General features: G+C 44.0%; 1 protein-coding gene across 1 annotated transcript in view; it reads right to left on the reverse strand.

Annotated features, from left to right (window-relative positions):
• The window catches only part of LOC124045829 (protein dopey-2-like), a 46,916-nt gene that overhangs the window by 22,728 nt on the left and 855 nt on the right, over positions 1 to 23,333 (reverse strand). Inside the window, 13 exon segments of the mRNA XM_046365518.1 lie at positions 621 to 848; positions 974 to 1,085; positions 1,211 to 1,330; positions 6,132 to 6,252; positions 13,424 to 13,535; positions 13,752 to 13,861; positions 15,329 to 15,452; positions 15,659 to 15,757; positions 16,108 to 16,297; positions 16,438 to 16,608; positions 16,793 to 16,974; positions 18,219 to 18,393; positions 18,625 to 18,716. Coding sequence (XP_046221474.1) covers positions 621 to 848; positions 974 to 1,085; positions 1,211 to 1,330; positions 6,132 to 6,252; positions 13,424 to 13,535; positions 13,752 to 13,861; positions 15,329 to 15,452; positions 15,659 to 15,757; positions 16,108 to 16,297; positions 16,438 to 16,608; positions 16,793 to 16,974; positions 18,219 to 18,356 — 1,707 coding nt within the window. The 5' untranslated portion in view covers positions 18,357 to 18,393; positions 18,625 to 18,716.

Here is a 23,333-nt window from a genome sequence, read left to right on the forward strand (position 1 = left end):
TCCAACCAGATTATCACCATTGAGGGAGAGTGTAGTATGACCTAAAAAGACTGTTAAAGAACCATCTCCTTGTCCTTAAACTTCTCAAATATTCATACATTTTCATGGAGAAATCCCATCACGGTCCAGTCAGTGACTGAACAAAGATAGAGATCAGTGGAAGCTGTGTCTATGTGACAGATAGACAGGTCAATGTTACAGCTGGACTCCAGACCTTGGCAAAAAAAACTATTACATCTGAATGGACAGTGAAGCATATGATTGGGCGGCCTGTGTACAGTCAGGATCGAAGATCAAGACAAGAGTAGTACAGTACCCTACCAGAAATGTTATCCCTCGGTCAGACAGATCGCCTCCCAGACAGTATCCTGACCTAAGGGCACAGCATCCTGGCCTAAAGGCATGTCTTTTCTGAAGTATCTCTGTAATGCTGCATCCTTAACTCCCATTTTTCTTCTACTCTCAATACGTCATAGCTTATCTGAACACACACACACACACACACACACACACACACACACACACACACACACACACACACACACACACACACACACACACACACACACACACACACACACACACGCACACGCACACGCACACACACGCACACGTCTGACCTGAACATATTCAAAGCTCTCCTCCTGTGCCTCCACTTCCTGTGTCTGTGACTCCTCCATGTCCATATAAGCCACAGGCATCTGGATCTTACTGAGCACCTTGAAGCAGGCGTCCAGGCCTTGCGTGAGCTCCAATAAGTCCAGGGTATTCATGTGGGTGCAGAGCGTGTGCAGCATGCGACACAACATCTGGGGCAGGAACTGAGACTGGATGTCAGCATGGAGCTCCTATTGGACCAGACACAGAGAAACGGACCAATCAAAGAGAGAGACACAGAGAAACTGACCAATGAGAGAGAGAGAGAGAGAGAGAGAGAGAGAGAGAGAGAGAGAGAGAGAGAGAGAGAGAGTACCAGAGGGATAACATCCATTAGAAATATGATGAGGGTGGAGATCTCTGTGACAGAGGGAGCAGGAGAGGCACTCTGATACTGCAGAGTGGGTAGCGGCAGGTCAGCTAGGTCACTATGGAGACAGAGGCAGGAAGAGAGAGAGAGCAGTTAAACAATGTTTGAGAAATATGCTTTATAACATTAAAGCTACTATGACTATTCCAGAGGAGGTACAATAAGGGTTAGTAGAGGTGTTACCTGAGGCAAGTGCAGAAGTGGCAGGTCATGTAATCCCACAGGAAATCACTGTTCATGGAGCTCACCAGCATGTTCACTGTCTTTATGATCTCTGACGCATTCTTGTTTTCTTTTATTTTACTGCACAGACAACACAATACAAATACATCCTTGAAGTCACTATCATGTCACTCTCTTTTTAGAAAAATCTTAGGATATAAGGACAACCATTCCCAATAAATAACATTCATTTATATATCAGTTTATTCTCCACTTACAGAGCCTTCAGAAAGTATTCACAACCCTTTACTTTTTCCAACTGTTGTTGCGTTACAGCCTGAATTTAAAATGGATTACATTGAGATTGTGTCACTGGCCTACACAATACCCCATAATGTCAAAGTGGTTTTTTGGATTTTTTTTTACAAATTATACTGTTCAAAAATGTAAACGGAACAATGTCTAATAGTTTACTCAGTTACAGTTCATATTGATTGCCCCCCATCTAGCTTCAGAGTTTGTTCTGTTAGGTGACCTAAACTGGGATATGCTTAACACCCCGGCAGTCCTACAATCTAAGCTAGATGCCCTCAATCTCACACAAATCATCAAGGAAACCACCAGGTACAACCCTAACTAACTCTGTAAGCAAGGGCACCCTCATAGACGTCATCCTGACCAACTGGCCCTCCAAATACAACTCCGCTGTCTTCAACCAGGATCTCAGCGACCACTGTCTCATTGCCTGTATCCGCTATGGTGCCGCAGTCAAACGACCACCCCTCATCACTGTCAAACGCTCCCTAAAACACTTCTGTGAGCAGGCCATTCTAATCGACCTGGCCCGGGTATCCTGGAAGGACATTGACCTCATCCCGTCAGTTAAGGATGCCTGGTCATTCTTTAAGAGTAACTTCCTCACCATTTTAGATAAGCATGCTCCGTTCAAAAAATGCAGAACTAAGAACAGATACAGCCCTTGGTTCACTCCAGACCTGACTGCCCTCGACCAGCACAAAAACATCCTGTGGCGGACTGCAATAGCATCGAACAGTCCCCGCGATATGAAACTGTTCAGGGAAGTCAGGAACCAATACACGCAGTCAGTCAGGAAAGCTAAGGCCAGCTTCTTCAGGTAGAAGTTTGCATCCTGTAGCTCCAACTCCAAAAAGTTCTGGGACACTGTGAAGTCCATGGAGAACAAGAGCACCTCCTCCCAGCTGCCCACTGCACTGAGGCTAGGGAACACGGTCACCACCGACAAATCCATGATTATCGAAAACTTCAACAAGCATTTCTCAACGGCTGGCCATGCCTTCCGCCTGGTTACTCCGACCTCGGCCAACAGCTTCTGCCCCCCCGCAGCTCCTCGCCCAAGCCTCTCCAGGTTCTCCTTTACCCAAATCCAGATAGCAGATGTTCTGAAAGAGCTGCAAAACCTGGACCCGTATAAATCAGCTGGGCTTGACAATCTGGACCCTCATTTTCTGAAACTATCCGCCGCCATTGTCGCAACCCCTATTACCAGCCTGTTCAACCTCTCATATCGTCTGAGATCCCCAAGGATTGCAAAGCTGCCGCAGTCATCCCCCTCTTCAAAGGGGGAGACACCCTGGACCCATACTGTTACAGACCTATATCCATTCTGCCCTGCCTATCTAAGGTCTTCGAAAGCCAAGTCAACAAACAGGTCACTGACCATCTCGAATCCCACCGTACCTTCTCCGCTATGCAATCTGGTTTCCGAGCCGGTCACGGGTGCACCTCAGCCACACTCAAGGTACTAAACGACATCATAACCGCCATCGATAAAAGACAGTACTGTGCAGCCGTCTTCATCGACCTTGCCAAGGCTTTCGACTCTGTCAATCACCATATTCTTATCTGCAGACTCAGTAGCCTCTGTTTTTCGGATGACTGCCTTGCCTGGTTCACCAATTACTTTGTAGACAGAGTTCAGTGTGTCAAATCGGAGGGCATGCTGTCCGGTCCTCTGGCAGTCTATGGGGGTGCCACAGGGTTCAATTCTCGGGCCGACTCTTTTCTCTGTATATATCAATGATGTTGCTCTTGCTGCGGGCGATTCCCTGATCCACCTCTACGCAGACGACACCATTCTATATACTTTCGGCCCGTCATTGGACACTGTGCTATCTAACCTCCAAACGAGCTTCAATGCCATACAACACTCCTTCCGTGGCCTCCAACTGCTCTTAAACGCTAGTAAAACCAAATGCATGCTTTTCAACCGATCGCTGCCTGCACCCGCATGCCCGACTAGCATCACCACACTGGATGGTTCCGACCTTGAAGATGTGGACACCTTTAAGTACCTAGGCGTCTGGCTAGACTGCAAACTCTCCTTCCAGACCCATATCAAACATCTCCAATCGAAAATCAAATCAAGAGTCGGCTTTCTATTCCGTAACAAAGCCTCCTTCACTCACGCTGCCAAGCTTACCCTAGTAAAACTGACTATCCTACCGATCCTCGACTTCGGCGATGTCATCTACAAAATTGCTTCCAACACTCTACTCATCAAACTGGATGCAGTTTATCACAGTGCCATCCGTTTTGTCATTAAGGCACCTTATACTACCCACCACTGCGACTTGTATGCTCTAGTCGGCTGGCCCTCGCTACATATTCGTCGCCAGACCCACTGGCTCCAGGTCATCTACAAGGCCATGCTAGGTAAAGCTCCGCCTTATCTCAGTTCACTGGTCACGATGGCAACACCCATCCGTAGCACGCGCTCCAGCAGGTGTGTCTCACTGATCATCCCTAAAGCCAACACCTCATTCGGCCGCCTTTCGTTCCAGTATTCTGCTGCCTGTGACTGGAACGAATTGCAAAAATCGCTGAAGTTGGAGACTTATCTCCCTCACCAACTTCAAACATCAGCTACCTGAGCAGCTAACCGATCGCTGCAGCTGTACATAAATCTATTGGTAAATAGCCCACCCATTTTCACCTACCTCATCCCCACAGTTTTTATTTATTTACTTTTCTGCTCTTTTGCACACCAATATCTCTACCTGTACCTGACCATCTGATCATTTATCACTCCAGTGTTAATCTGCAATATTGTAATTATTCGCCTACCTCCTCATGCCTTTTGCACACATTGTTTATAGACTCCCCTTTTTTCTACTGTGTTATTTACTTGTTAAATTGTTTACTCCACGTGTAACTCTGTGTTGTTGTCTGTTCACACTGCTATGCTTTATCTTTGCCAGGTCGCAGTTGCAAATGAGAACTTGTTAACTAGCCTACCTGGTTAAATAAAGGTGAAATAAAAAAAATATTTAAAAAATAAAGTCAGTCAATTGAAATAAATTCATTAGGCCCTAAACTATGGATTTCAGTTGTCTGGGCAGGAGTGCATTAATGGGTGGGCCTTGGAGGTCATAGGCCCACCCACTGGGGAGCCAGGCCCGGCCAATCAGAATGAGTTTTTCCTCACAAAAGGGCTTTATTACATACTCCTAGTCCATCAGTTCATCAGGAAAAGTTCTGCTATTTTTAATTTCAGCTCATGAAACATGGGACCAACACTTTACATATTGCGTTTATATTTTTGTTCAGTGTAATTCAAATAAAAGTTTGTCACGTACGCCGAATACAGCAGGTGAAATGCTTAAGCCCTAGCCAACAGTGCAATTTGTAAGTAAAAAAATAGGTATTAGGTAAACAATAGATAAGTAAAATGACAGTGAAAATAACAGTAGCGAGGCTATATACAGGTGGTACCGGTACAGAGTCAACGTACAGGGGCACTGGTTATATGAAAAGCTGAAATGTCTTGAGACAAGTTTTCAAACCCCTTATGACAAGCCTAAATAAGTTTACTTTGGATGGTGTATCAATACACCCAGTCACTACAAAGATGCAGACGTCCTTACTAATTCAGTTGCCGGAGAGGAAGGAAAACACTCAGATTTCACCATGAGGCCAATGGTGACTTTCAACAGTTACATAGTTTAATGTCTGTGATAGGAGAAAACTGAAGATGGATCAACTACATTGTAGCTACTCCACAATACTAACCTAATTGACAGTGTGAAAAGGAAGCCTGTAAAGAATAAAACATATACCAAAACATGCATCCTGTTTGCAACAAGGCACTAAATACAGCAAAGAATGTGGCAAAGCAATTCTTTTTTTGACCTGAATACAAAGTGTTGTGTTGTATAGGATTTGCCCCAAACATATTACTGAGTACCACTTTCCATATTTCCAAGCATAGTGGTGGCAGCATCATGTTATAGGTATGCTTGTAATCGTTAATTAATCAAATGTATTTGTAAAGCCCTTTTTACATCAGCAGATGTCAGAGTGCTTATACAGAAGCCCAGCCTAAAACCCCAAACAGGAAGCAATACAGATGTAGAAGCAAGGGGAGTTTTTCAGGGTAAAAAATAAATGGAATGGACAAGCAAAATCCTAGAGGAAAACCTAGTTCAGTCTGCAATCCACCAGACATTTGGATATGAATTCACCTTTCAGCAAGACAATAACCTAAAACACAAATATACACTTAAATTAGCTTGAAAATCTATGGTAAGGCCGGAAAATGGTTGTCTAGCCATGATCAAGAACAAATTTGACAGAGCTTAAAGAATTCTGAAAATAATAATGGCAAATGTTGCACATTTCAGGTGTGGAAAGCTCTTAGATAGTTACCCATAAAAACTCAGATGTAATTGCTGCCAAAGGTGGGGGTTGAATACTTCTCTAATCAAGACATAGTTTTAATTTTCATAAATGTTTTACCAATGTTATAATTTTTCTTCCACTTTGACAGAGTATTGTGTAGATCGTTTACAAAAAAGTGACAAATCCATTTGAATCTCACTTTGTAACAACAAAATGTGGTAAAAGTCAAGGTGTGTGAATACTTTCTGAAGGCACAGTATCTCTTCCGCACCGGTCTTCTCACCTGGTTAGTTGTTTGCCCGTCAGGCCAGTGCTGGTGATAGACTCCTCTCCCAGCATCTCTCTGCAGTAGCTGTAGAACGCTCTCACTGCCTCCAATAACACACTGCCCACCACCAGAAGACCTGTTAGAGACCACAATCATCACTACACACTGCCCACCACCAGAGGACCTGTTAGAGACCACCATCATCACTACACACTGTCCACCACCAGAGGACCTGTTAGAGACCACCATCATCAATACACACTGTCCACCACCAGAGGACCTGTTAGAGACCACCATCATCACTACACACTGCCCACCACCAGAGGACCTGTTAGAGACCACCATCATCACTACACACTGTCCACCACCAGAGGACCTGTTAGAGACCACCATCATCACTACACACTGCCCACCACCAGAGGACCTGTTAGAGACCACAATCATCACTACACACCACCAGAGGACCTGTTAGAGACCACCATCATCACTACACACTGCCCACCACCAGAGGACCTGTTAGAGACCACAATCATCACTACACACTGCCCACCACCAGAGGACCTGTTAGAGACCACCATCATCACTACACACTGCCCACCACCAGAGGACCTGTTAGAGACCACAATCATCACTACACACTGTCCACCACCAGAGGACCTGTTAGAGACCACCATCATCACTACACACTGCCCACCACCAGAGGACCTGTTAGAGACCACCATCATCACTACACACTGCCCACCACCAGAGGACCTGTTAGAGACCACCATCATCACTACACACTGCCCACCACCAGAGGACCTGTTAGAGACCACCATTATCACTACACACTGTACACCACCAGAGGACCTGTTAGAGACCACCATCATCACTACACACTGTCCACCACCAAGAGGTCCTTAGAGAGACTACCATCATTATCATCACTACACACTACCAGAGGTCCTTAGAGAGACTACCATAATCATCATCATCACTTCACACTACCAGAGGTCCTTAGAGAGACTATCATCATCATCTTCACTACACACTACCAGAGGTCCTTAGAGAGACTACTATCATCATCACTACACACTACCAGAGGGCCTGAGAGGGACCACCATCATCATCATCCTCTTCATCACCACTACACTATCTACGAGCAGAGGGATTGAGACAGATGAAGAGAGATAGAAGGGAAGGGGTGGGGGGAGAGAGACAAGGCCTGAAGAAGGGGAGGTGTGCGTGTTTAGGCCTGAAGGTGTCTGCATGCTTCCCATCCGAAACGGTTTGTGCATACAGTGCATTCAGAAAGTATTCAGACCCCTTCCCTTTTTCCACATATTCTTACGTTACAACCTTATTCTAAAACAGATTAAATATTTGTTTTTCCCTTAATCTACACACAAAACCCCATATTGACAAAGCAAAAACAAGTTTAGACAATTTTGCAAATGTATTAAAAACAGATACCTTATTTACATAAGTATTCAGACCTTTTGCTATGAGACTCGAAATTGAGCTCAGGTGGATTCTGTTTCCATTGATCATCCTTGAGATGTTTCTACAACTTGATTAGAGTCCATCTGTGGTAAATTCAATTGATTGGACATGATTTGGAAAGGCACACACCTGTCTACATAAAGTTCCACAGTTGACAGTGCATGTCAGAGCAAAAACCAAGGCATGAGGTCGAAGGAATTGTCGGTAGAGCTCTGAGAAAGGATTGTGTCGAGGCACTGATCTGGGGAAGGGTAACAAAACAATTATGCAGGATTGAAGGTCCCCAAGAACACTGTGGCCTCCATCATTCTTAAATGAAAGAGGTTTAGACCCACAAAGACTCTTTAAAGAGATGGCCGCCGGGCCAAACTGAGCAATCGGGGCCCTACTCGGCCTTGGTCAGGGAGGTGACCAAGAAACCGATGGTCACTTTGACAGACTTCCACAGTTCCTCTGTGGAGATGGGAGAACTTTCCAGAAGGACAACCATTTCTGCAGCACTGCACCAATCAGGCCTTTATGGTAGAGTGGCCAGATGAAAGCCACTCCTCAGTAAAAGGCACATAACAGCCCTCTTGGAGTTTGCCAAAAGGCACCTAAAGACTCTCATACCATGAGAAACAAGATTGAACTTCTGGGCCTGAATGCCAAGCGTCACGTCTGGAGGAAGCCTGGCACAATCTCTACGGTGATGTGTTGTGGCAGCATCATGCTGTGGGGAAGTTTTTCAGCAGCAGGGACTGGGAGACTAGTCCGGATTGAGGGGAAGATGAACGGAGCAAAGTACAGAGATCCTTGATGAAAACCAGCTCAAGACCTCAGACTGGTGGCGAAGGTTCACCTTCCAACAGAACAACGCCCCTAAACACACAGCCAAGACAGAGTCCGGACTTGAACCCGATTGAACATCTCTGGAGAGACCTAAGAGTAGCTGTGCAGCGATGCTCCCCATCCAATCTGACAGAGCTTGAGGATCTGCAGAGAAGAATGAGAGAAACTCCCCAAATACAGGTGTGCCAAGCTTATAGCGTCATAACCAAGAAGACTCGCTGGTGTAATGCCAAAGGTTCTTCAAAGTACTGAGTAAAGGGTCTGAATACTTATGTAAATGTGATATTTATATTTTTTTATACATTTGCAAAAATGTATAAAAACCTGTTTTTGCTTTGTCATTATGGGGTATTGTGTGAGGATTGATGAGGGGGGGAAAAACTATATAATGCCTTTTTGAACAAGGCTTTAACGTCAAGGGATCTGAATACATTCGGAATGCACTGTATATTATGATGACAATTTGTGGCGTTTTGTATTCATTTTGGTCTTCGGAAAGTGTTTTTTCGGCTGTTCGTGCACGCAATTTTTTTTTAGGCAAGCCGAAGTCTACTTGCCTTCGTCAGTAGGAATTCTTCAATGTTGTCATTCAACGAAAGACAAATATTTTTCATGTAAGATCTCCTCAGCAAAAACTTTAATGACATTTCTTGAGTTATTTATTTTTAGTAAATACTATTGCAACTTTTTTCTCGTTTTTCAAGCAGTCTTTTAAGGGAGTATGCAAGCACACTCATTCGACTAGGCACCAGCCGAACCGAAGCATTCGGAAGGCTAAAGGGAGGTGAGGTGTGTGTGTTTGGGCCTGTGGGAGGGGAGGTGAGTGTGTTTGGGCCTAAGGCTTTGCTTCATTCTATAGCTAGAGGACTCCTGATATGTGATGAGTATAATATGTGATGAGGAGTGATGAGTATAATATTTTTCTTTATCTGTTGTTGTCTAGTACCGTCTTTTTGCTAGCTAGGGCCATTTACTTTAAGTGCTGCCTGTCTTCCCAGTAGCTTACTTGGTGTGTGAACTGCTGACTGCTCATAACTTGAAGATGATTATTGACACATAAACCAGGATCAAGAGGCAAGGCAATTTGTGACTCTTGTTGTTTTCATAATCAGTGGCTGTATTGGAGGGAGTGGTTTCTCCTCTCCTAGGCAGTCAGAGATTGGTACCGGGATGTGTGCTCTTCACCTTTGCAAGCAATTAGTATTAGTACTTCAGACTCCCCTGATTTCTAAGCGGCAGTCGCAAAACAAATATGGTCACCGAAACAAAAACGGTTCTGCTGAGTTGTTCGAGGAAGGAAAGAGAGGAAGGATCCATCCACACCACTATCTCACTTAAGTATCTTACCTAGTTATTTTCAGATCTCATTTAGCTCTTTTGTAGCTTTACAACTACAATATGTGTGTGTTTTCTATACCTGTTCGCTCCTCTTCCTGGAGGCTTTACAGATGCTCCCCACCCCTTGGCTACAACCCATCTAATTTGGTGTGCCCTGCACGCACAACCCTGGTCTGTGGCAGCGTTTGGAACTACCAGAGCCTATGCTGCCCTTCAGTCCTTTTACTTTTTGGCCCTGACTGAGACATGGATCCCCCCAGAGAACACTGCTACTCCAGCTCCTCTCTCTTCATAGTTCGAGAGCATCTGGTCATCACACAGGACTACTAATTTCTCCTAAGTGGAGACTTTCTATCATTTCAATTCCTTGCGGTCACTGTCACTTGTTCACTCAAGCTTTACAATGATGTTACCTATTGCCCACCAGGTGTCCTTAAATAGTTCCCCAATGAGCTTGACACCTTGATTAAGCTAATTTCCTGACGATGGCTCACCGCTCTTCGTACTTGGCTACTTCAACCTAATTTATTTCCAACTCTCTCTTTCCCCTCCTCGCCTCTTTTGACCTCACACTTTCCCAGTCCCCTCCCACTCACAAGGCAGACAATATGCTTGACCTTATCTTTACTGGAGGCTGTTTGCCTACTAATCTCACTGCAATCCCCCTCCAGGTCTCTGATCCCTACTTAGTTTCCTTTTCTGTCTCCCTTTCCTCCAACCATAGCCACCCAGATGATCATGCACCATTGAAATCTTTGCATTCTCTCATCTTTCCCTTCTGCTAAATCCTTCTCCCTCCTGTCTCCTGATTCTACCTCTTCAACCCAACTTTCCTCCCTTTCCGCATCCTCTTACTTGCTGATAAATCAGTCGACCTCTAGTGCATGGCCGATAAATTAGGGCAGATTTCAAGTTTTCAAAACAATCGGTAATCAGCCTTTTTGGACACCGATTATGGCCAATAACATTGCAATCCACGAGGAGACTGCATGGAAGGCTGACCACCTGTTACGCGAGTGCAGCATCAAAAGGACCTGTGGCTGCAAGGAGCCATGGTAAGTTGCTTGCTAGCATTAACTTATCTTATAAAGAACAATCAATCTGAACATAATCACTAGTTAACTACACATAGTTGATGATATTACTAGGTTAACTAGCTTGTTCTGCGTGCATATAATCAATGCGGTGCCTGTTATTTTATCATCGAATCACAGCCTACTTCAATTTCGCCAAACGGGTGGTGATTTAACAAAAGCACATTCGCGAAAAAAGCACAATTGTTGCACAAATGTACCTAACCATAAACATCAATACACTGAAGTATATATTTTTTAAACCTGCATATTTAGTTAAACGAAATGCATGTTAGCAGACAGTATTAACTAGAGAAATTGTCACTTCTCTTGCGTTCAGTGCAAGCCGAGTCAGGGTATATGCAGCAGTTTGGGCCGCCTGGCTCGTTGCGAACTGTGTGAAGACCGTTTCTTCCTAACAAAGACCAATTAATTTGCCAGAATTTGATATAATTATGACATAACGTTGAAGGTTGTGCAATGTAACAGCAATATTTAGACTTAGGGTTGCCACACGTTTGACAAAATACGGAACGGTTCCGTATTTCACTGAAAAAATACCATATTAATGACCAAAGGCTCGTATTTCTGTGTGTTTATTATATTATAATTAAGTATATGATTTGATAGAGCAGTCTGACTGAGCGGTGGTAAGCAGCAGCAGGCTCCTAAGAATTCATTCAAACAGCACTTTACTGCGTTTGCCAGCAGCTCTTAGCAATGCTTGAAGCACAGCGCTGTTTATGACTTCAAGCCTATCAACTCCCAAGATTAGGCTGGCAATACTAAAGTGCCTATTAGAACATCCAATGGTCAAAGGTATATGAAATACAAATGGTATAGAGAGAAGTAGTCGACACGTCATAATTCCTATAATAACGACAACCTAAAACCTCTTAACTGGGAATATTGAAGACTCATGTTAAAACGAACCATGTTAAAAGGAAGCGTTCATATGTTCTCATGTTCTGAGCAAGGAACTTAAACTTTCGCTTTTTTACATGGCACATATTGCACTTTTACTTTCTCCTCCAACCAAATTGAACATGTTTCATTATTTATTTGAGACTAAATAGATTTTATTTATGTATTTTATTAAGTTAAAATAAAAGTGTTAATTGTTCATTCAGTAGTGTTGTAATTGTCATTATTACACACATACATATTTTAAAATCGGCCGATTAATTGGCCCTCCAATAATCGGTATCTGTCAACCTCTAACTTGCACTGTACCCTTTCCTCCCGGTCGGCTTGGGAGGAAAGAGACTAAACTTCCTATCAGCCTTTCACTCCCTCCTCTCTACCTTTGCTTCCTCTGTATCCACTGCTAACTCCAATTTCAATCACTCTAAATGTCAAGCTTCTGCCTCTAATCCTAGGAAACTATTTTCAACCTTCTCCTCCCTCCCTAATCCTCCACCCCCTTCCCCTACGTGGAGGACTTTGTCAACCACTTTAAAAAGAAGGTTGACGACATCCGCTCCACATTCACTCAGCATATTGAGTCCACTGGTCCCACTCACACAGAATTACCCTACGCCTTGACCTCTTTATCCCCTCTCTTTTCAGGGTGAAATCCTGAGACTAGTGAGGTCCGGCCACCAGACAACTTGCCCACTCAATCCCATCCCCTCTTAAACAGTCAGGCTTCAAGATGGGTAACTCAACCGAGACTGCTCCTCTGTGTAACATAGGCTCTCTGCACTGCCAAAGCTGACTCTCTCTCCTCTCTCATCCTCCTAGAACTATCCACTGCCTTTGACACCATGAACCATTAGACCTCCTCTCCACCCTCTCAGGGTTAGGCCTCTCAGGCTCTGTACACTCTTGGATTGCATCCTACCTGGCAGGCTGCTTCTACCAGGTGACGTGAAGAGGATCTGTGTCTGCACCAAGTGGTGACACATCTCTGCGTGCCTGGCAGATACACTCCCCCTTTGATAACTCCATGATGTCCCCCTACCAGAGTGCAAAGAACCTTGGCGTGACCCTGGACAACATCAAAGCAGTGACTCGCATCCTGCAGGTTCATGCTGTACAACATCCATAGTGTATGAGCCTATCACACATAGGAAGCGCCGCAAGTCCTTATCCAGGCACTTGTCATCTCCCGTTTGGACTACTGTAACTCGCTGTTGGCTGGGCTCTTCACTACTGCCATCAAACCCCTGCAAATTATCCAGAACGCTGCTGCCCACCTGGTGTTCAACCTTCCAAAGTTCTCCCGTGTCACCCCGCTCTTCCGCACAATCCACTGGCTTCCAGTCGAAGATCACATCCACTACAAGACCATCGTACTTGCCTATGAAGCAGCAAGAGGCACTGCCACAAAATACCTTTAGGCTATGCTCAAACCCTACACCTCAACCCGAGCACTCAGTTCTGCCACCTCTGGTCTCTTGGCCCTCCAAATTATGACTGTGATATGTGGTTGTCTCACCTAGCTATCTGAAGATGAATGCACTAAACTTAAGTCGCTCTTGATAAGAGGGTCTGCTAAATTACTAAAAAGTCAAATGTAAAGAAGAGGTGTGTGTGTGTGTGTTTAGGCCTGAAGGAGGGGAGGTGTGTGTGTGTGACTACCTATCTCTGGCTTATCCATTAGGCTGATGATGATGCGGAAGGGTCGGAGATAACCAATCACGCTCTCCGGGTCTGCCTCCACATCTTTCTGATTCAGGATGTTGATCAAAGCCTAAGTACAGAGAGACAGAGTACACACATACATACACAAGGTTACACCACTGGTTATTGACAAAAACAATGTGACCTTAGATTCAATGTTTTCGTATTTGAATGAGTGACTTGCATTTAAAGGGCAGGTGTTTTTCGAGAAATCCTTTGTGAGGTTTAATCCTCTGTAACAGTATGATTTATATAACTGCTCAACAGTAGTGTTAGTGTGTCTGACCTGCACTAGGAGTTCTCTGGAGTGGGTGTTGAAGTAGAAGGCTGTGTGTTCCTCCATGGAGATGGAGAGGTCAGGGTCTGCAGCAATCATACCCCCCTTAATGTCTGTGCCTGGCAAACAGCAACACACACACAGACAGATAGTAATTTACAGAGGCTTCAGAAAGTATTCACACCCCTTGACTTTTTCAAAATTGTTGTTACAGCCTAAATAGAAAATTCCTTAAAAAAAAAAAAAAAAGAATTACACTGACCAACACCCCATAAAGTGGAATTATGCTTTTCAAAATGTTTACTAATTAACTACTAATAACACTGGATGGTGTATCAATACACCCAGTCACTACAAAGATACAGGTGACCTTCCTAATTCAGTTACCAGAGAGGAAGGAAACCGCTCAGGGATTTCACCATGATGCCAAGGGTGAGGATGGATCAACAACATTGTAGTTACTCCACAATACTAAACTAATTCCAAAACATGTATCCTGTTTGTAACAAGGCACTAAAGCAAAACTGCAAAAAATGTGGCAAAGCAATAAAAACAAATTGTCCTCAATACAAAGTATTATGTTTGGGGCAAATCCAATACAACACATTACCGAGTACAATTCTCTATATTTTCATGCAAAGTGGTGGCTGTATCATGTTATGGGTATGCTTGCAACCTTCATGGACTGGGGAGTTTTTCAGGATAAAAAAATACATTCAATGGAGCTAAGCACAGGCAAAATCCTAGCAGAAAACCTGGTTCAGTCTGCTTTCCACCAGAGACTGGGAGATGAATCCACCTTCCAGAAGGATAATAACCTAAAACACAAGGCCAAATCTCCACTAGTTGCTTACCAAGAAGACAGTGAATGTTCTGGAGTGGCCAAGTTACAGTTTTGACTTAAATCTACTTGAAAATCTATGGCAAGATCTGAAATGTTTTATATAGCAATGATCAACAACCAATTTGACAGAGCTTGAAGAATTTTGAATAGAATAATGGGCAAACGTCGCCCAATCCAGGTGTGGAAAGCTCTTAAGTGACTTGCTCAGAAAGACAGCTGTAATCGCTGCTAAAGGTGCTTCTACAAAGTATTAACAAAGTATTAACTCAGGGGTGTGAATAATAATAATAATAATATAATAATAATATATGCCATTTAGCAGACGCTTTTATCCAAAGCGACTTACAGTCATGTAAGTAAGTAAATACTTAAGTAAATGAGATATCTCTGTATTTCATTTTCAATACATTTCTAAAAACATGTTTTGTGTGTAGAAAAAAATAAATATATTTAATACAGACTGTAACAACAAAATATTGAATAAGTCAAGGGGTATGAATACTTTTTGAAGACACTGTATAATAAGTCATACATTTGTCTCTGAAAGGCAAGGGGTAAAGAATTGAAGCTATATGGATAAATGTATTACCGAGACTTTAACGACATTAGCTACTAAAGCAACTCAAGCTATTATTAGCTACACAGTGAACTATATTCAGGCCTATTGCTAGAATAGGACTCAAAGCCATAACTTCATTGCATGTGGGTGTGTGTGTGGTGAATGTCTATCCACAGTAGCTACCTAGCAGCCAGGCGTAGAGGCGTCTGTTGAGGGACATGTCTCTGCGGAGCAGCGTGAGGGAAGCAGCAGACACCACTGTGATCGTGTCCTCCCTGGTCATGGGAATACTGCCTTCTGTTGGATCCTGAGAGAACAACAGGTACAGAGGGGGCACAGGGAGGAGGAAGAAGGAGTTAATGAAGAGGGAGAAGGAAACAGTAGTGGATGAAGATAAGAGAGGCAGAGAAGGAAGAGTTGGAGGAGGAGCGTGGGGAAGTGGAGGAGCAGGACAGAGTGGATAAGCTGAAAAAGGTGAGGTGGTGAAGGAGGTGAGGAGGAAAAGTTACTCACCAGGCAGGTGGCCAAGGAGAAGAAGTATAGCAGGATCTCCAACATGTTCCTCTGCACCAGAACATTAGAGTCCTGCAGAGACAGACACAACGCCTTCATCTGGAAGAGAGAGGAAAGGAAAGGGAGATACCTAGTCAGTTGTACAACTGAATGCCTTCAACTGAAATGTGTCTTCCGCATTTAACCCAACCCCTCTGAATCTGAGAGGTGCGGGGCGCTACCATCCACGTCTTCGGCGCCCGGGGAACAGTGGGTTAACTGCCTTGCTCAGGGGCAGAACGACAGATTTTTACCTTGTCAGCCTGGGGATTCGATCCAGCAACCTTTCGGTTACTGGCCCAACGCACTAACCACTAGAGGGAGAGACCGGTTCTACAACATATCCAACATGGCAGACACATCCCGACACTCATATTCATATTAACATGTGGAAACACACATCAACTCACCACCAAGCGGTTGTCATAGCCCAGCATGCATCTCTGCTGGCGCGGTGGGGTGAAGCGGTCGAAGTGTGTGACAATGAAGAGAGAGGCGGGTAGCCGGACCAGAGGGCTGACCAACACACTGCCCCACAGAGCCCCATAGAACACTTGCTGGCCCACTAACAGAGACAGCCTCAATAGCAACGCATCCGTCCTGGACAGAGAAGGGAGAGAGATCAAAGTTTAAGATAGTGGGAAAAGGAAGAGGATATGTTATATTATGCAAATATTTATGGGAGAGCTATTTTTTTGCTCCGTTTAGATACACAAGTACATGTGTGTGTGTGTGTGTACCTGTCATAGACATCAGCCCCCTCCTCCAGGCCAGGCAGTAGTCCAGTGATGAAGGCCTGTAGGCTGGGCAGTAAGGCCCTCTGTAGAGGGAGGTAGTAGCGCTCATACAAGGTCAACAGGGCTGGCTTCACCGCCATCGCAGCATGGCCTAGCAACGGGAACAGTCCTGAGCTAAAACACACATGACAGAGATCAATACAACACACTAACTCATACAGTACAGGTGAACAACACACAAATCCCCCAAAAACACACTAACATTGTTCAATAGGCCTTCAAACAAATCAGGACAATAGACAGGCATGCATATGCACACACACAAAATGGGTTAGACTGGTTCGCACAAGACCCACACCTGTAGATGAAGAGGTCCTTGGCCAGCCATTTGGTGCCGATGATCTTGAAGATGATCTCATAGGTCTCTAAGGCCTTGAGGTGCACTCCACTGGGCAGGGCCGGGTGCAGACACTGGGCCAGACGCTTCCCAATGATCAGCCTCTGGGGCAGCAGAGAGTAGCGCAGGTTACTTTGCAGGGCCTAGGGGGACGGACAGTGAGAGATATGCCAGTGGTGCGTGTTAGTGGTATGTGTTTTAATGAATATCAAAGAAATATGTAATTCATTGGTAATTATTGTATAGTTACCATGCTACTTTGTAATTGGCTTTGTTTACTTGACAAATTAATGCTAAAGTGGCCTGAAGGAATCCTCATTCATTCACACACAGCACCTAGACACACATAGATCAAGACACTGCCATTCTACTTTAACACTCCTTAGCAAACATCCTTCTTCCTAAATGTGTCACAAGCAGGGACCTACTAGTGTCCAAAGTCCCACTTGGGTGGAGCAGGGGACAGAGAGTCAGGCCATGTATTCTGGGATACTGAAGTAGAACAATTTATGAGAAACTTGAAACGGAGTGCCTGCAAAAGCAATCTATACACACTATATTTTAAGTCAATAAGAGTTTGACATTATTCAGTGAAAGGCATTATTCAGTGAAAGGGATAGTCTATCATCCTCTCCATTGAATGAGAGGATGACAATTTATGAGAAACTTGAAACGGAGTGCCTGCAAAAGCAATCTATACACACTATATTTTAGGTCAATAAGAGTTTGACATTATTCAGTGAAAGGGATAGTCTATCATCCTCTCCATTGAATGATTGGGGGATAAGTGAATCAACACTGATGTAGGATCATTTTTAGAAACTCAATTGATAGATTTGGAATGTTTTCCATCTCCCAGTCCACTGATCCTGGAGCCAGATCCAGATAGAACCAGATGCAACCATGGCAATGCCAGCAAGGCCAAATAAGTGACTGCAGGTAGTGACTGGACTCAGAGCCAGAGAGTCACTCACACACAGACACACACCCATGAAGTCTTACACACATATAATATGCATGCTGTTGAATTTAAAATTGCTGAAAGTAGCAAAAACAATTTCCTGCTTTGTTTACAGAACGTTTAAAAACTGACACTTCCACATGCAAATGCTCTCAATGCAAACCAACATACACAAAATAACTAATAAAACACTAATGGCGATACACTGATCAAGAGACCAATGGCCTGTCTAACTCGTCAATGCAAAAAAATAAGCAGTGCTCTTCTACTCTGCCAGGACACAAACACACTGAGGAAATGCAAACCAGGATGGAAATACAACTGAATAATTTCATCTGTCACACCATGGGTGCAACTCAATATTATAGAGTGTCTGGATGTCTGACCTCCAGACTCAATATATTGTACCAGCCTTGCCATCCATACCTTGTTGAGTTTGCCCAGAGAGGAGATGAGGTCAGCCCACTCGCTGGACGACTCAAAGTTCCGCAGGGCTTTCTCGATGACCGCCGCGTAGCTACGGTAACGGTAGTCATTCTGCAGCTCCTGCTCCTCGGGATCCATGATGCCTCACTCACACCCCAGCATACTCAGCCTGTGTCTGGGGAAAGGGGGAGGAAGGGGAGCAGAGGAGGATAGGGAGAGAGGGGGAGACAGAACAGAGAATTGTTGTCAGACATGAATCCCTACACCAAAATCATGTCCAATAGGCTACATGTACTTGAAATGTTTTGATACGGTGTAACCTAATAAACACAACCCTGAACCCAGATCTCTGTTTGTAGCATGTTGCAGAGGGGTTTCTCTTGCAAACGTGGTTTGATATGCTCACAGTCACACGTGCACACACACATGCAGGAATCACAATGTGCTCAATCATGAATGGGTCTGCTCTGTGCTGGTCTGCCTGGCTTGTCTTGAATTCTGAGAAAGATGGGAGAGGGAGGAGTGTGTACAATAGACAACTGGTATTTAGGACACACGGCGAATAATTCCTGTTTACCCCATTTACACGTGCTCCCAGAGGAATAAACATCAGGGCCCATATTCACAAAGTGTCTCAAGATAGAAGTGCTGATCTAGGAGTAGTTTAGCCTTTTAAATCATGATGAATAAGATGGGAGCACTCTTACTCTTGAGATGATTTGTGAATACTGGAGCAAATAATGCCCACACATGCTTGCTATGACAACCAGTGGGATAACGAGTCCTTTGAAAGATCTCAAATGGAAACCTCATCCTCGATATGCTTAGGCTTAAAGTCAATAAAACCATTTATTCAGCTAGCAAAAATATTTGGTTTAACTGTATTATGATCAGATGGCTCTTCTGTAGTGGCATAGTTGTTTGTGTGTGTGTGTGTACTATGCCCATGTAATAGAGCAGAGAGAGAGGGACTAACAGAGACAGGACAGGATTAGAGCAACAGAGACATCTGGACTTACTTTGGGCGAGAGAGAGAGGCTTTAACATGGGCAAGCCTGCCCAACACGTGCCTGACAATATTATGCTTATAAAAACACATTATCATGAGTTCCCTGGTTGTTTCACTGCCACATGGGGGGAGTCTCATTCTGGTCACGCTATGTCAGTACAGTAGCAGGTCAGCTTACCTCTGGAAATAATTCCTCCATTAACAGAATAACAGTGAGGAAGCACTATAAAAACTCAATGCCTTGAGCCATGGAAACAGGAGAGAACATGGTGCTGCTGAGCAACAATAACATGGCAGCCAGTAACCAAGTCAGAGTAAATGTCAACGACAAAGTGGTCTACCAATACATGCTCTACCCTAATCACTCGGTCTGGGGTATACCTGCACACACCCCAAGCTCAGAACCCATATCCCTCCCCTCTATATGTGTAATAACCTAGCTCTCTGTGTCTGTGTGTATAGTGAGATCACAGGCACACTCAGTCGGTTGATTAAATTAGGGCCATCTCAGGTCAACATGTCTAGTCTGGGTTCTAATGGACAGGAGCTAGCTAGGGGCTGCTTTTGTTTGTTTTCCAGCCTTAGCATTCTTTATCTGTCTGACTCCTCCACAACATTGATCTGCAATGTGTTTCCTGGAAACAAAATGAGCAGACACACTGACACACACATGGATTGACTTGATAATAGACTAGGACTATCTCCTTTAAATCTAGGCCTATTTCTGTCTCTGTTTCTCTCTAAACCTTATCTCAGACAAGCTTAGGGATTTGTAGACAGAAAGGTTGACAAAGAGACAGACGGGAAAGTTTGCCGATGGCACGACGGTGGTAGGCCTGACGATGATGAAACAGCATATAGGGAGGAGGTCAGAGACCTGGCAGTGTGGTGCCAGGACAACAACCTGTCCCTCAACGTCAGCACGACAAAGGAGCTGATGGTGGACTACGTGAACCGAAGGGCTGAGCACGCCCCCATTCACATGGATGGGGCTGTAGTGGAGCATCAAGTTCCTCTGTGTCCACATCACTAAGGATGTATCGTGGTCCAAACACACCAACACAGTCATGAAAAGGGCATGACAATGCCTCTTCCCCCCCAACAACACCTTAAGAACCTCAAAATGTTCTACAACTTCACCATTGAGAGAATCTTGACTGGTCTAGTCCATCACTGGGGCTGAACTCCCTGCCATCCAGGACCACTATACCAGGCGGTGTCAGAGGAAGGCCTTTGAAAATGGTCAAAGACTCCAGCCACCCAAGTCATACTGTTCTCTCTGCTACCGCAAGGCAAGCGGTAACGATGCACCAAGTTTGGAACAAACAGGACCCTGAACAGCTTCTACCCACAAGCTATAAAACTGCTAAATAGTTAGTTAAATAGTTAAAGTTGCACTATGCAGAAATCGCACTGCCATTTCGTGGTTACTAAAACTAATAGTTCGCCTAATTTCAGTTTATGTGACAAAATAAGCTAGTATAGTGTAGAGAATTATTGTACCATTTGAACCACTGCGAAATATATTTTCCATATCCAAAAATATTGTTGTTTCATCTGGTGTATAAAATCGAAATTAAAAGACACAAAAACAAAACTTAAGAAGGGGAAGCACAGTAACAGTGTAAATAGAACAGATCTACCGCGTCTTAGACTTGCTTTCAAATGGAATTATAACTCACATTTCTTTATCAATTTGGTCGGGTCACCCAAAAAGTTAGATATTGCCACTTTGACCAACTAGCTACCAGGACTATCCGCATTGACCCTTTTTGCACTAACTTCCTTTGACTCATCACATACACTGCTGCTACTTTTCACTATCTGTCACGTCATTCCTAGTTATATGTACATATCTATTACTTCATACCCCTGCACATCGACTCGGTACTGGTACCCCTAGTATATAGCCAAGATCATCATTACTCATTGTCTATCGATTATTACGGGTTTTTACTTTTCTATTTTTATTCCTCTATTTCTTTCTCTCTGCATTGTTGGGAAGGGCCCGTAAGTAAGCATTTCACTGTTAGTCTACACCTGTTGTTTACAAAGCATGTGACAAATAAAATGAGATTGAATTTGAATTGGAGTAAGAGAGAGAGAGAGAGAGAGCTATAAGGAGGAGTATTATATCACTGAGAGGGGAATCCTGGCTTATGAGTAAGCAGAAGTGGCGTTGACAGAAACTTAACACATCATGTCCTCATCTCCTGACCGACCTTGAATAACACACACTCACTAAATCACTCCCAAACTCAACGCATTACACAGATTAACTGACTTACTACTTTTGTACACACACAGACACACACACACACACACAGTATGACTTTAGCATGTACGTGAACTGACTGACTATAGTCTGTCTAGCTCTGGTCAGATATCAGAACAGATAAGATGTGAATTGAATATTCTCTATCACAGCTGTGGCCATTGGACTAGGGCAGACCCCAATTAGTCAACTGGTTGATTGGTTGAGCTCCACTTTAATACAGATTCTGGATCAGAACATCTCCTTTAAGAGGCTGGGTCAGTACTATCCCCAAACTGAGTGAAAAGGCCAGCCTCATTACAGCTGCTGACACATCCAAACATCTTCAGTCAGGTTATTTTTTCCCCCCTTTCTGTCTCACTCTCCCACCTTCTGCTAATGTGGTATGTTCTCTCCTGAAAAGAGAAGTGAAGAAGAAAAGGGAATAGCTAGTCAGTTGTACAATTTAATGCATTCAATTGAAATGTATCTTCCGCATTTAACCTAACCCCTCTGAATGAGAGGTGCTGGAGCTGCCTTAATCAACATTGGCACCTGGGGAACAGTGGATTAACTGCCTTGTTCAGGGGCATAACTACAGATTTTTACCTTGTCAGCTCTGGGATTTGATCCACTGGCCCAACACTCCTACCTGCCAGGCTACCTGATTTGTATGCAGTGTGAACGTCAGGTGCAGAAATACAGGCTGCCTGCATAGCACAACCTCAAGCCTGTCAAGTGACCTACTAAAACCCTCTGCAAACAGAGGGATAGAAATATCTTTCACAAAACTGATTTTATTAGCTTCCTGGAATATTTATCTAGTCATAAACTAATGTTTGAATTCAAACAAGGAAGTGTAGATATTTAGGCCTACATCGCGTTAATACTGAAATGCATTGCTGTGTGGCCCAAAGTTGCATTTCAACACACAATAATACCTGGAGCGGCCTATCAGACACTCATTCTCCATCTCATGAACATGCTGATAGCGAGCTGGGAGTGCTTGTGGTAGGCCTGCAACGTTTGCTCCTGAAGGGGAAAGGAGACTGTGTGTTTAGAGGGTGGACTCACTACCAGCTGATTTAGGGACACAAACCCAATAGGCAATGCAAAGAGATATCAGTCACCTGATTGTGACACCATGAAACTGACTACCATATAGCATATGACTATGCCTTGTGAGACTAGGCCTATAAAATGAATAGGACAGGCTAGAAGTTCTAGGATGGGACAGACACTGCTGTTAAAGACTGAGTCATGGCAGCGCTATGGCTCTGAATGTGACTCTATAGACCTGACTGCATTATGTAAGATGGCCTCGTCAAAGAGCAAATCAGGGATTTCCATCTGTCTGTGTGTGAGAAAGAGAATGAGAAACGATTTCATCCAATTAGATGTTGTTGGCAATGTGCACTGAACAAAAATATAAATGCAACGTGTAAAGTGTTGATCCCATGTTTCATGAGCTGAATAAAATATCTTTCCATACACACAAAAAGCATATTTTTTACACAAATTTCTTTACATTCCTGTTAGTGAGCATTTCTCCTTTGCCAAGATAATCCACCTGACCGTTGGGGCATATCAAGAAGCTGATTAAACAGCATGATCATTACACTGGTGCACCTTATACTGGTTACAATAAAGGCTACTCTAAAATGTCATACAACACAATTCCACAGGTCTTAAGTTTAAAGGGAGTGTGCAATTGGCATGCTGACTGCAGGAATGTCCATGAGAGCTGTTGCCAGATAAGTGAATGTTCATTTCTCTACCATAAACTGCCTCCAACGTCGTTTTAGAGAAATGTGCAGTGCATCCAACAGGCCTCACAATAGCAGACCACGTG

This window comes from Oncorhynchus gorbuscha, linkage group LG01 (genome assembly GCF_021184085.1).
Source record: "Oncorhynchus gorbuscha isolate QuinsamMale2020 ecotype Even-year linkage group LG01, OgorEven_v1.0, whole genome shotgun sequence".
Lineage (NCBI taxonomy): Eukaryota > Metazoa > Chordata > Actinopteri > Salmoniformes > Salmonidae > Oncorhynchus > Oncorhynchus gorbuscha.